This window comes from Dryobates pubescens, chromosome 7 (assembly GCF_014839835.1).
Source record: "Dryobates pubescens isolate bDryPub1 chromosome 7, bDryPub1.pri, whole genome shotgun sequence".
Classification (NCBI taxonomy): Eukaryota; Metazoa; Chordata; class Aves; order Piciformes; family Picidae; genus Dryobates; species Dryobates pubescens.
The window spans coordinates 769,833-784,298 of NC_071618.1; the positions used below are offsets into that span (position 1 = coordinate 769,833).

The 14,466-nt window shown below is 38.8% G+C and overlaps 1 protein-coding gene across 1 annotated transcript in view; it reads right to left on the bottom strand.

Annotated features, from left to right (window-relative positions):
* The window catches only part of MGAT4A (alpha-1,3-mannosyl-glycoprotein 4-beta-N-acetylglucosaminyltransferase A), a 79,878-nt gene that overhangs the window by 4,462 nt on the left and 60,950 nt on the right, over positions 1-14,466 (bottom strand). The window contains exons 10-13 of the mRNA XM_009903042.2: positions 11,933-12,063; positions 11,191-11,298; positions 10,601-10,794; positions 332-410 (exon numbers count right to left, since the gene is read on the bottom strand). Coding sequence (XP_009901344.1) covers positions 332-410; positions 10,601-10,794; positions 11,191-11,298; positions 11,933-12,063 — 512 coding nt within the window. The remainder of the gene's footprint in view (positions 1-331; positions 411-10,600; positions 10,795-11,190; positions 11,299-11,932; positions 12,064-14,466) is intronic.

Genomic DNA, 14,466 nt, shown 5'->3' on the forward strand with positions numbered 1-14,466 from the left:
TGTTTGGATATTTTTTGTTGTGTTTTTGTTTGCTTGTTTTGTTTAAATAGCAGTTGTAAATTGGAAGAAAAATGAGCGTTTCACCTCTAAATTACCAACAGCATTCATAGCAGACTGCACTCTGAATGAACAGCTGAATAGTTACAACAGTTTTCTGTGACTAGATCCAATTGAAAAAAAAAAAAAAGAAAGAGGGAATGCAGATTTTGCAGTTAGGAAAAGAAGTATTCATGTCTCCCTCACTGTTAAAAAAAAACCCCAAAACTCCATAAAAGGAGGAAGTTTTGCTTTTATCCTATAATGGAGAAGACACAAATGAATAAATTTGTACCTGAAAAGGCAAAACTTCCACGGTTGTGTTTAGGAGTATGTCTCCTGGATGCTCTGGATTGCCACTGTGAAACAAGTACCTATAAATAAAAAGGGAAAAATAAGTCAGAATTAGCTCAGTTACTGTCTTGCATGTTAATAGTGACAGATGTCACAATAATAAACAATGATAACTTTCATAGTGGACCCAGGCGACAAGGAATGAAGGAGGGTTTCACACAGTACCATAACTGACAGGGTTAAAGGTTGTCATTCTTTAAAACGTAGTTGGGCAACGTTTTTCTTCAAAAGGCCATTTTCAGACACATTATACCAAATGACCAAGACTGTAGTCACTACTGCACTGTTATCACCACCAAAAGCAGGAGCCCTGCCTTCCCTCAGCCTCTCCCTGTCACTCCCTTCCTTTTGCCCACCCAAACAATGAACTCTGCAAAAAATCCTTTCTGAGCAAGTTCTGGGAAACTATTGAAGTCAACATTTTACCAGGCCAGGTTTCCCCAAGACCAGCTTGCCGCTGCAGTTCACTGCCAAGTCTAATTAATGACTGTGCTTGGAATTCCCATACCATATCCACACCCTGAATTCAAAGCACTATTCCAGAAACTTGTGGTTTTTTTTAAGCATATGCATGTTTCTTCTGTGTATACAGAAACAGAAAAGGACCTTCTTTTCTTTTATACCTATGTAAGTCCCCATTACCATTATTCAGTTGTGCATCTAATGAGATTTCTCTTTTTTATGCAAAAAAGTAATGCTGTTTAAAACAGCATCAATGCCATCCCTATACATATCAATCAGTGAAGTGCCAGGTTTCAAACTCTAGCTTCCCACTCCTCAAACAGCTTTTGCAGTACTACACATTTGTTGATAACATTACAAAAGACAATGTTTTTTCCTTTATAACACAAGCTTCATAGTCTTTTGAATACATATTACATAAAAAAGCAGCAATAGTTTTTACCACTAGGTGGTATCAATGCTTGATAAATAGTTCATTACTTACACCATTTTTTCTAGTGGACCACCGAGTTTATTCAGATTACTGTCAAAAACTACCTGGATATTACACCTACTCAGATGCCACTTTTAACAAGCCAGTTTGATTTTTAATATATTTAAATGAATACGTAAAAGTCTACCCACACATTTCAAACCTTTCTTCAATTGGAACTTAGAGAAATTAACAGCAAGCACCATCTTCAACATTAAATACATCACTAACCAGGGACAAAATTAATTCAGAAATTATCACGATTAAAATTACATTAGCTTGATTAGCAATTTATTAAGACACAAATGGAGATGCAAACTAAAGTTTGTCTTTATCTAGTGTGTCTGAAGCCAGGTAAGTCCATGCTATTAATCCATACTTCATAGCTTTGAAGCAAGTACAAGAAAACGGGACTCTCTGACCCTGACTTAGCAATGTCTGTGATGCCAAAATTGTTCAAGTCCATTTTCAAATACACAGACTACATTGATTTCTATTGCAGCAGTTTCAGTGGAACTGCACAGACTGAACTGCAAAACAAACCTGGAATCAGTAAGCTTCAGCACAGTGTATGACTCAAGAAAAACAATTTCCCCGCTGTTGCTTAAAGGTTAATCAGTTCTGAAGTACAGAAGGCTACCTAAAACATCTGCAGTTTCTCCAAGAAAAATCTTCTGACTTTTTCTAAATGTTAGCAGCATTCAAAACCCCCAAAAGACTTAACTGTCCTTTCTAGGAAGACGCCTTTATCGTGTGTTTTAATAGACAAAACAAACTCTTGGCAAAGTTGACCAGAAGACTGAAGTACATTCTGCCGTCTTCTGACCCACCAGACCTAACTTGCTATCCTGTCAAATCACCTAATCATTACTGGTAATTTTTTTCTTGAATACACTGAAAATTCTAAGGGCATATTTTAAAATGCAAGTGATGAAGCACTTGCATCTAAGATGGTGCTGCCTGCAAAGGCTTCAACCAAACGACAGATGTCTGTTTTTCTTAGTTCATAAAGCTTTTTTCTGAGAAGACACACCTAAAAGGCACAAGGAACTGCCTCCTGATCTGTGATGCTGAGCTCTCAATGAGTAACAGCGGTCTGGGGATGTGCACTGAAGTGATCCTGGAAGGCTTTTTTTTTTTTAAAAAATTATTTCTGGTTTTAGTCTTTGGGGGGTCTTCTTGTGTTTGGGGCCTGTGGGGGTTTTGTGTTTTGGGGTTGGTTTGTTTGGTTTGGGTATTTTGGTTTGGGTTTTTTGGGCCATTTTTGTGGGTTTTTGTTGTTTTGCTGAGTTTGGGGATTTGGGGGGTTGCATTTTGGTGGGGTTTCTTTGGGATATTTTGGGTTTGGTTGGTTGAAGTTTTTTGGGTATTGTTTGGGGGTTTTTTGGGGGGTGTGTTTATTTGCCATTTCCCTTACTGTGCTATCAACTTTGGAAACTGACGTGCAGTTACCTCCTCCCAATAGTAATCACACCACTGCTGCATTGCTCTCAAAAGCTGGCACAATGCCAAAACAATTTACAGAACTGATTAATAAAACTTGATTTCCAGAATTCCATGTAATCAAACCCACCTTTTTTCTTTAATGTTTTCTACAACTATATGCCTACTCATATGCATACACACATAATAACATACCCATGTCGCATCTTATATTCCAGCCTTGAACACTTGACAGCTAGCACCAACTTAGACATAAGTTACACAGATTAAAAATAGAAGTATGAATATGCATAAACATCTAACTATCAATCTCTTGCTTAGAAATTGGCAAATTTAAAAAACTATTTTAAAGCAAAGTTTCATTTACAAATGAACAGATACTCTACAGGTCCTAAAGAAGTGCAGTTAATGTATAAAACTTGCCTCCTCTGAAATACTGATAAGTCAGTTTTCAGACTATGAAAGGTTTTTCCTGAATACACATGAAAGCAGTTGTGCTTTTGGCTAAGTTATTCTGACATCTGCCCTGAGTCCATGTAAACTCTGACAATATTCCTTTCCCTACCCCCCAGCCCCTTTAGTTAACTGACATTATTCTTCAGAAGAAATTACAACTATATTCTTGACTACCTGCTGCTTCAGCGTAACGCATTTCAAACTGAAATTCTGAAAGCCAGTTCCTAAGTACAGTAACATCGAACAAACACAAATTCATCTTATAGTAAAAAAAACCAAACCAAAACCCAAAACAACCAAACCAAGCAAACCAACCAACCAAAGCAACCCAAAAACCCACCACCACACACCTTATGAAATACTACTTGACAGGTTTATAACCAAATACAGACATGGACGCATTTGGACTTTCTTAATGGAAGTCATCAGAGTAGCTCTGACTTACAACCAGTAAATTAACCTGATGTAACCTAATGTAAATGAACCTGAGAGGACCTTTTTCCCTCTGGCAGTATCTTTTTGATGATGCACAGGTCAAAGATAATAACTAGCTACTGCAGATATTCAAAACTATGAGATAACCTCCTCCATGCCAGTAGTTATTACATGTATGAACCAATTTGTGTACATTCTGGTCATCACCTCAATGTAGTGTAGTATTAGAGGAATGAAGGGTGGTAGTCATTAACATCTCATGTGACCAAAAAAAACCAAACATAATAAAATGTAAAGAGCAATGAAGGTTTAAAAAACAATAAAATGGAGCAAAGTCAAAATTGCAAAGAAAACTTCAGCTGACACCTTCAATGAACCTGAATATTCAGTCAGTTTGAGGTGAGGGTGTGATATCTTCCTATGGAGCTAGGTCTCACCCACCACACTTATTTATTTATTTATTTTTAAATCCCAACTACACACACCTTTTTATCCATGTCCTGTCTTGCTTATGAAGGGTACACTTCGTTTCTTTCCCTAATACCAAAGCATATTTAGGCCCAGAAAACTGTTTCTCTATTACCTATTCTATTTTCTTTTAGGCATTTAAAAATCTGGTTTACTGTCTTTTATATTTTAAGTGCCAATGACTTTGTTATTTATCAACAATATGTTTCTATGCTTTTTCTATTTTTTGATAAGTATCCAAAAATTGGAACAGAATACGTAATGTGGCCAAGAAATTCTGACACCTTTATAAAAGTAAATACACAAAGATTCTTTTAAAAGCACAAGTCACTTCCACTGTCAATATATTCGGGGCTTGTTTTGAAGGAAACAAAAGACTTATCTCATCTGATGCTAAACAGAAGTATTCTAAGCTTCTACTTATGAATGCTGGCCTTTGTGCTCTATAAACATCAGGAATCAAATAATTTTCACTATATATCCTCCTTTTGTGTCTTTTCTAGTAATCTGATATATTTTAGTATATCCCATTTTCAGAAAAGGAAAGGAGGTAGGAAGGCAGAGAGGAAGCGTTTCCTTCCACATTTGAGCAAATTATCCATAGCAACATGTAGCATAACAGTTTTCCAGTCTGCACAACGTGAATTTCTATAAAAGCAACATTCAGTCAGCAAATTTTTTGCCTCCCTACAGATGCCATCATCCACTGCAAGAGTCATTATTCACTGATTCTACCCAGTATTTTTGATCACTGGATGCAAATACAGTAAAAGAAAAACAAGCTACCTCCTCTCTCTCATTTTCCCAGAATCCTCACTAGAAAATGTTATTTTACTGTTACTGGAAATCAGTATGAGCCATGCATTACTTCCTCACACAAAATACAAACAGAAAATGAAAAATTTCTTCTGCCTCTCTCAAGCTCAGATTCTTCTCCCATCTCCTATCCTTCATGCTTCCTACCCATTCTTTTGCATAAAGTCCATATACTTAAAAAAAAGGCAAAATCAAGCTTAATTCCTCAAGTTTATGTATATATATCATCAAGTACCCACAAGAAGCAAGCAGTATGTGATGGGTTACACCCATCCTGAAACAGGGAGGTAGGGGTTGTGAGAGCCCTGCACTTCTTGGAGGGAGCTTCCCCCTGCAAAACAGTCTGCTCCATTCCCCCTCCCTGTCCAGCAAGCATATAAAAAGGAAGACACTGCAGCCATTTGCTCTCTTTTACTTCTGCCTCACTGGGATGAAAGCTGCTGGCTTCCTAGTTCTTTGCAGATGCAGCAGGGAGAAAGGCCAGGCCCGACCATGTGGCAGAGGACTGATGGTTTTGTATATATATATTCTCCCTATCCATCCTTGTTCCTTACTCTTGTGAACTCTTCCTGTTATTATTTCTCAGTAGATTTACTTCCTCCTTTTCTTTTTCCTTATCCCCCTTTCTTTCCTTGGTTTTTTTTTTCCTTAGAGGAGGAGGGGGAGAAGCAGGGGTGGGATTCTCAGTCTTACCCCCACATCTGAGCTCTTAAATCCCAGTTAAGGCTCAAACCACCACACAATCTCATGGAATTTTTTCATGCCTGGTAAGATTTCATTTCCTCTGTCTAAACCAGCCAGTTGAACTGCCCATACATAACCTGGGCTGCATGTTTGAGAGCTGCAAGGGATAAATTCTCCATGTTTACAGAAGTGCCAAACTGGCACACTTAAAGAAGTTTCTCACATCTGTCAAAGGAGCACAAAGTAGTAGCCTGACTAAAAAAATGGTGGGGGTATTCAAGGGAGCGGTCCAAGACTTTTTTTTCAATCCAACACAGAACTAAAATTATTTTTCTCACATGACTTTAAATAAAAGTCAATCTAAATCTTTTTACAAGGTTACCCATACCATTTCTTAACTTTCTTCAACTGGGCAGTATGTGTGGAAGGCATTTAGCTGGGTAAGAAAAATCTCAGTCCCAGGTCAACTCTTGCTTAATGTTTCCTAACTAGGACTATGAGAGCAGCTTTATGAATTTGCACAGTGCTCTCAGGAGTATAAACACATCAAATGTACAAGAAAAGGGTCTGGCACTAAATTAATTTTCATTACAAGCTGGTTTGTCAAACAATTAAGATTTCAGTTTAAAGCTGAAAGTCCAGCCAGCAAGTTTTATCTTATAAAAGATATTTATTAATAATCAATGTCACATTAGGATGACTACCAATAACTTGCTAAAAGAAGAACACAACTACAGGACAACTAGAGAGTTAGAAACAGTGCTAGGGTTAAAGACAGTTGCATCCCCCACCTCCTCCCGAAAAAGGGGGGGGAAACTAAACCAAAATACCCAAATAAACTCTGCTAATCCTTTTGAAAATCCTTCAAGTAACACTACCACAATAGTTGCACACATGAAAGGATGAGCTTCATATTTAAAAAATATAAAGCAGATTTAGATTGGAGTTTGGATTTTGGTGTGGTTTTTTGGTTTGGGTGGTTTTTTTGGGGGTGGTGGTTGATTGGTTTTGGTGGGTTTTGTTGCTGCTGTTTTGGTTTTTTCTATTTGTTTGGTTAGTTTTTTGTTTTGTTTTAGTAACAATCAGCATTTTAAAGCAACTTATACCAAAACAAGTCTGAAGCCCTTTTCATAAACATCCATTCTAACTCCAACTGCAGAAAAGCTGACAAGTGTAACCAGTCTAATTAATACAATCATTGGTTATGCACTTCCAAGGGCTTCCTCAATTTAATGAGTGCACGTGTTCTTTGAAAACAGACTCTGACTTGTGTCAGTCACATCTATAGGGAGAACTCTGACAAGGCAGTCAAGAAAGAGATGGTTGTGATTATGATGGACATCAACATCACTTAAGTGCTGCAATGGAATGTCTTTCTGGGATGCATTTTGGTTTTGTTTTTAAAACCATGGTCACATTCAAAATTTATTACCTCTGTTCAAGACCTACTATTCATCCATCTACATTTCTGAGCTTCCTACATTTAAAAAGCCCTCAAACAAAGCAAAGTCTAAAGTCAAAAACTCCTCTCAAAGAGTTGGTCAGATACAATATTCCTTACTAACATCTCTGAAGAAAAACAGTAACTAGTAAAGAAAGTAAGTTATCCTCAACAGGTGACTTACAGTGAGGAAAACTAACTTACATTCACTATTAGCATTAAGCAGTAATAAGGCTTGCTTCATAAAGTAACCCTTAAATGTAACTGGCAGTTTTAATTGTTGTGTGCTTGGATCAACACGGTACATACCAAAATAGGAAAGTGGGTTTCAATCATTATAAAACAACCTAAAAAAAAAATCAGTATTTTTTTATCTTTCCAATGTCACCTATTTTGAGCACTTAGGGAACATCTGAAAAAACAGAGGTACGTATCTTTTTGCAAAAATAATGAGGTCCTATCTTACTAATAAGGGACTGTAAGTTTTGTGGCTGTAGAGCTTCTCTTGGGAAAAAAAAAGGGGGGGGGGGGGGAAAACACTAAAAAGGTTCAATATAAAAGCTGTTACTAAAATGAGGATTATACCATTTCAAGTTATACATCCCTGCACCATCTACAGCAAGCACAGTTCACTATTCAGCAGGGATCTGACGACCAGGCCTTACACAAAACAGCCACAACTGTTATCTTCTGCTCAGTGAAGCAAGTTCAGTGCTCATTTTAAGACATCCTAGCCAGTGTTATTCCTGACAATATTCTTAGGTCTCAAAAACGTAATATATAAAGACTTACTGAAAGTTACTTACTGAAGTGCTCTACTCAGCAGAACATCTAAACTCATTTCAGCAAAAAGTCTGGCATGGAAAAATAAGCTATAGGAACAAGTTTATGCTCTGTCACAGTGTAACAAATAGAATAGAATAAACCAGGTTGGAAGAGACCTTCAAGATCATCATGTCCAACCTATCAGCCAACACCACCCAACCAACTAAACCATGCAACCAAGCATCCTGTCAAGCCTCACCCTGAACACCCCCAGCGACAGCGACCCCACCACCTCCTCAGGCAGCCCATTCCAGTGGGCAATCACTCTCTCTGTGTAAAACTTCCTCCTAACCTCCAGCCTAAACCTCCCCTGACGCAGCCTGAGACTGTGTCCTCTTGTTCTGGTACTGGTTGCCTGGGAGAAGAGACCAACCTCCGCCTCACTACAACCCCGCTTCAGGTAGTTGTAGAGAGCAATAAGGTCACCCCTGAGTCTCTTCTTCTCCAGGCTAAGCAACCCCAGCTCCCTCAGTCTCTCCTCATAGGGCTTGTGCTCCAAGCCCCTCACCAACCTTGTTGCCCTTCTCTGGACACGCTCCAGCAAGTCAGCCTCCTTCCTAAACTAATCTGCCATTCATTCCGTTAGAGCTGTGGTTGGCATTTCCATTTAAAAAATTGTTTATTAAGCAGCTACACCTCAAACTGATTTGGCAGACAAAGATTTCTGTAAATTTGAAGAGCTTTTCTATCACTTAAATCTGTACCAACCCTTTACAAACACAAGATGGCTTTCAAAAGCACATTTTCTACTCTTAATTCCCACAATCAGATCTCTCTCTCCACCAAGTCAGTCATCCTCATAATCAGACCATTTTCCCTTTTCAGTTACAACCTACAAGTCAGTTTTACTTTTCACTGCCTCAGCATACATTCTTAAAACATCAGAAAACTTCATTACTCCACTTAACCTTCACCTACCAAAATCTGCTGTTGCTGAAGCAGTCAAAAACAAGTCCCCAACAATTTGTAATTACAACATTTGTAGCCCCAATTAGCTACTAACTTCAGAAAGAAGAAATACTGCATTTAGAGTATGCAGTAGAGGATAAAATATGCCTCTATCTGCAACAGAAGCTAAAATCATAATAAACTTTGAAATGGCTTACAATGATAGCTCTAACAATGTTAAAACTTAAGTTTGAAAAGACAACATCATTCTAACTGTGGACTTCCTTTGAGGAAGCAAGAAACAAGGCATTCCCTTTCTTCTAAGACTGAAAAGCATTTCTTCAATAAATAGAAATTAAAAAAAAACCAAAAAAAAGGTAAAAAACCCCTATCATACTCTACTGCTGGGACTCTTCTCAACACAGCAAGTAAACTTAACTACTTTAGGTCTAGCTACAATTTTCCAGGGCACAGTAACAAACACTATCTTCCCACCTTTTGCACAGCTAATTAGTACTTACTCATCCCACCAATTCCCTCCTCAACTGTGCAAAGTTACACTCAAAAACTTTTAAAAAAGTAATATTTTCTTCAGACATGTGCATGTCATTTTTAAAATAACAGTGCTGAACTTGCTAGCAACAACCTCCAAAATTAAAACTCTGCATTGGACTCATCCTAATCCACCCAAGATCAACATTTGCTCCTTACAATTACCCCATTCATAATGTAGATGCATATAATTATTTATTAAAACCACACGAATTGGACAACATCTGCTTCATAATTTTGCAAAGGAACATTTGGTCAAATATAAATCAATAGATTCATACACCCATTTTTAAACTATTGGCACAGGGTTAAAAAACTAAATCGGCCTTTAATCCAAGGAGGTATAGCAGTCATATTCCTCAACACATGCATCTTGGAAAGCTAAAGAGGAAAGTCTTTAAACAAGCAGCAATAAACTGTAAGAGTAATCTAACATCTCAAATGACAAACTTGAGTTTTATAGGTCAGACTAGTTTGGAACAAGAAGGTAGCAAGGAAACTACTGATCCTCAATGTTACGCTATGCCATCTGTGTGATTGTGTGTGTGAATCACATGTTAGCGGTTGGAAGGGACCTCAGAAGATCTTCCAGTCCAACCTCCTACCAGAACAGAGTCACTTAGAGTAGGTCTCATAGGAACACATCCAGACAGGTTTTGAATGTGTCCATAGAAGGAGAATCCACAACCTCTCTGTTGGCAAGAGTAAAAAGCAGCAAATGAGTCTCAATGAAACTAAAGGATGACTATACTCTGAAGTACAAACTCCATTTTCCTTATTAAATTTGACTACTAGCTAAAAAGAAGTCACTTTCAGTCCTCTAACAAATCATGGATATTTGTTGTCCCCCATCTTCTTGTTACAATTTAAGGTTTTTTAAATAGTTTTAATTTTAGTAGAGTGACTTTTTCAAACATTACCCTACAGAGTTCCCAGCTTTCAGGTTTGGGGACATTGTGATATACTCCAGCAAGATTTCTTATCTGGATAATCTAGGGACCAAGGCTGCAGGGCACAACATACTGTACCACACACCATGCTGTATAATTGCTCTGTAATTAGAAGCAGACCAACCAAATGCAATCAAATTGGCTTCTTTTAAATTCTGTTATGAACTGCCAGAGAAGTACTGGTTTTGAATTGCAGTTATCAAAAAGGTTCTAGATTGAATTAAAAAAAAAAAAAATTTAAAAGAGCAAGAAAAAATTTACAGCATTCTTGGTGAACAGGCAGTTATAGATATAAGACAAGGATAAATAATTACTAACCTTTCTACATTGACTGGCTTGTCAAACTTAAACAGAATATAATCCCCAGCAACTGGTGTGACAGCCCAGAAAAAATCTTCCCCTACGTAGGTCTTTTCTAGTGTATGCCCCTGGTAGACTTTTAAAGATGTTGAAACCTCTGCAGGTGGATTCACGTGGATTTTATGTAGCAGTGGTTTCAGGAAGTCTTTATCCTAATTGAAAGAAAGACAAACATCATGCTGGTCAGTTAAACTGGTTTATTATGTTCTTTTCCCAAGTGGTTACACTTAAACATCTACATAAAATGGAAAATTAACGCATTACTCATTTTTAATTGTATCAGATCTTGTATTAATAAGATGAACATGCTATTAAAGTACAAAAATTAGAAAAAACGTCCCCTAGTAAAACTCCACAAAAATAAGATGAAATTAGTGCTTCTTATACTTGAGAGTAACCAGTTTAAATCAGATTTAATTCCAATTGGAGTAATATAAAACATGCTTGAAAACACCAGGCAAGAGGAAAATGGGTATCTTCTCAAAGGCTACAAAGTTTTTCATTTAATCAGCCTGCTCTGGAATGGAAGGAAAATTTTAGCTACTAACTGTGAGTTTCTGGATCTTCCCTGCTAGAGAGGAGTGGAGGCCAACATGCTGGAAAAGAGAAGGCCTGAAGCGTATCCGTAGGTTAGATTTCTGTCGATCGCAATGTTTCTGAAATGAGGGAGGGGTTGGGAAGGGGAATTAAAACATAACAATCACATTAGTAAAACCAACACAAAGCTGCTGAGTTTTTACTGCAAGTCTGTGATGTTACATGAACCAAAAAGACTCAGGAACAACCCAGAACAGTTGTTTATCCAGTTGTTCCTGTTGTTATTCCAGAAATCTACCAAGACTGTTGTGCAAATGTAATATACCCTTCTAGCTTTTTTCACAGAACCCATTTATCCAATCTTTCTGTGAGGATGTAACTTGAGAAACGAAGAACTAAATCCAAAGTTTATTCCCCATTCAGAACCTTCTCTACAACTGCTATCCAAGCACTGGTTTCTGCTGAGCCTCACTGGGGATCACATGACTGAGTGTATTTTAGGACTGTTACATGCAGAAGCTAACTAGACATTTGCTTTTCATCCTACCACATTCAGCATCTGAAACAATAAAAATTATGATGCCTCTGAGAGCTGTCCTTCAGCAGTTCCTTTTGAGATTAAAATCTTAGTAGGAAGACTCTTTCAAGATATACAGTAACCATAATGCACAGTATGCTAGCCTCCAGCTCACCAGAACCAACTGCTTCACATTATAAAAACATTGTAGAAATTTTATAATAAAACGGACTCACGGCATCTTTCTCAGGGTTACACACTTTCACCCAGAGGATGTGGTCCAGAAGCCAGTCAATAGGTTTCTCCTTATAGAACATAAATATGAACTCTACAATAAGAGTGATATCTGGAGACTGGAACATTTTACCTGTGATGATGTTAAGAATAACTGGAATTATTTTATATTAAAAATAACATTGTCCTTTAAACCCAATGAGACACAGATTATTCATTTGTGCCAAAACCAAAAAATGTTAGCAATGAACACCACAAAATCTCCACGTTATTAAACATCTATGCAAAACCGCCATTCAAAACAGAGTTTGTTGTAAACATTCTTTTGGTGCTGCCAAAACATTCAATAGATGCTACAATGCAATCTCCTAGGAACAGAAATTATCAGTCTGCAAAAACAGACAGCAGTCTTGGTTTCATGTCTGTTATTCTCCCTGTAAGCTTCAACCATCTGAGACATCAGAGACTATTCCAAGTGCTATCTGACCAGTCAGGCAATTTCATCTATGCAGGTACAAAAAGCAGAGATGAAACATCTACCACGAACTCCAGAACCTCCTGTGTAGAAAATCAAAGGGAAAGAAGGAAGTTGCAAGAACGTAACCAGAGACAACGTATCTTAAGGAGGGAGAGACTGCATAGCAGCCATCTGATTTTTATTTGAAATGCATATACAGACCATCAGCAAACTCAGACTGAGGGCATTTCCAACTAGCCACACTCAGAGCAGTCAGCTGCTCAGCAGAAAGCCTAAGTCCCTTCCACGAACAAAAACGCACAACTTCTTCGCCAAGTACCGCCACGACTTTGAGGCTTTCAAGGCCACATACTGCTTGGTCAAGTACAGAGGAACTTCTGGGTGGCCCTGTGCTAATCTTGGGAACCCTGCAAACTGTGAGGCTTAAAGAAGGCCTGGTAAAAAAAGGAAACCAGCTGTTGATGAATAATGTCTATTTATTATCAACAATAGCAACCTTTTATGTGGTTGTGGAATACAGTTCACAGTACAGTAGAGATGTCTGAAGAGAAAGGTGCCCAATACACTGGGCTATTTTGTTAAACTGGATGCAGCACTTAAGTAAGGAGCTTTATATGGAGACACTGAGACCAGGAGCAACACAAATGAGAGTATGGCAGTCCAAGGCTGAAGACAGACTAACAAGTGCTTATACCAGGGAGTGAGTGCCAGATAAAACTCCCAAAGGCAGTTCCAGATTTGAGGGCAGATTCAGAAAACACGATTAGGTTTGCTGGTGAAGTTGTCTTCTACTTTGCTAGACCACAATAGAGGAGACAAGGAGACATGCAAAGACATTGCATGACAGTGAGTCTCTTAGGAGGACACTGGCTGAAGCGATTCATTTCTGCAGATGGTGCTGAGATGCGAGCAGTACTGACTTAGGCATAGGCTCTTGGAACACAGATGCATTAATGGATCAGAGTCCAATAGATGTTAGGAACGGATGCTGTACCATGAGAGTGGAGGAACACTGGAACAGGTTGCCCAGGGCAGTGGTTTGGTCCCCTTCCCTGGAGATATTCATGGCGAGGCTTGACAGGGCTCTGGGCAACCTGATCTAGTTGGGGATGTCCCTGCTGACTGCAGAGGGGTCTGGACTCAGTGACCTTTGGAGGTCCCTTCCAACCCAGACCGTTCTATGATTCTAGTTTTGCTGTGCTCTCTGCCGAGGCTGTGTTTTAGCAGTTTTCCTCTTGCTTGAACAAGACAGCATTTCTGAGGCTGCTTTAAAAAATGAGCTAAATATGTTAATTCACCTACTGCACTAAGTCCAGACATTGATTTCCTAATGACAGAAAGGAAAGAAGTAAGGTGTAGGTTGTTTTACTAGCCAAAAGAATTGGAGTGTTGAGCACAGCCCTGTGAGGAGAGGCTCAGGGAGCTGGGGTTGATTAGCCTGGAGAAGAGAAGGCTCAGGGGAGACCTCATTGCTCTCTGCAACTACCTGAAGGGTGGTTGTAACCAGGAGGGGGTTGGTCTCTTCTCCCAGGCAAGCAGTACCAGAACAAGAGGACACAGCCTCAAGCTGCACCAGGGGAAGTTTATGCACAAGGTGAGGAGAAAGTTCTTCCCAGAGAGAGTTGTTAGCCCTTGGAATGTGCTGCCCAAGGAGGTGGTGGAGTCCCCATCCCTGGAGGTGTTCAAGAGGGGATTGGATGTGGCACTTGGTGCCATGGTTTAGTCATGGGGTCTGTGGTGAGAGGTTGGGCTCGATGATCTTTGAGGTCTCTTCAAACCTTGGTGATTCTGTGATTCTTCTCCAGGGCAGGTGTCCTCTTTGTCCAAACTTTGGAATGTTGTACAACACACTAACACACAGCATTAAGCATCTGAAATGTTAGGGGTTTTTTTCTCAGTAGTAATCTATGAGAACTTAATAGTCTTTTTAAACAAGAAGTTCCACAAGTGGTAGAGGTCCTAATACATTCTCCTACGTTTTGGAAGAACAGCTGGAACAGACATTAAGAACTGGTTCCTCCCTGCAGTGGCAAAAACACTTCCCACACTCATTGGAAA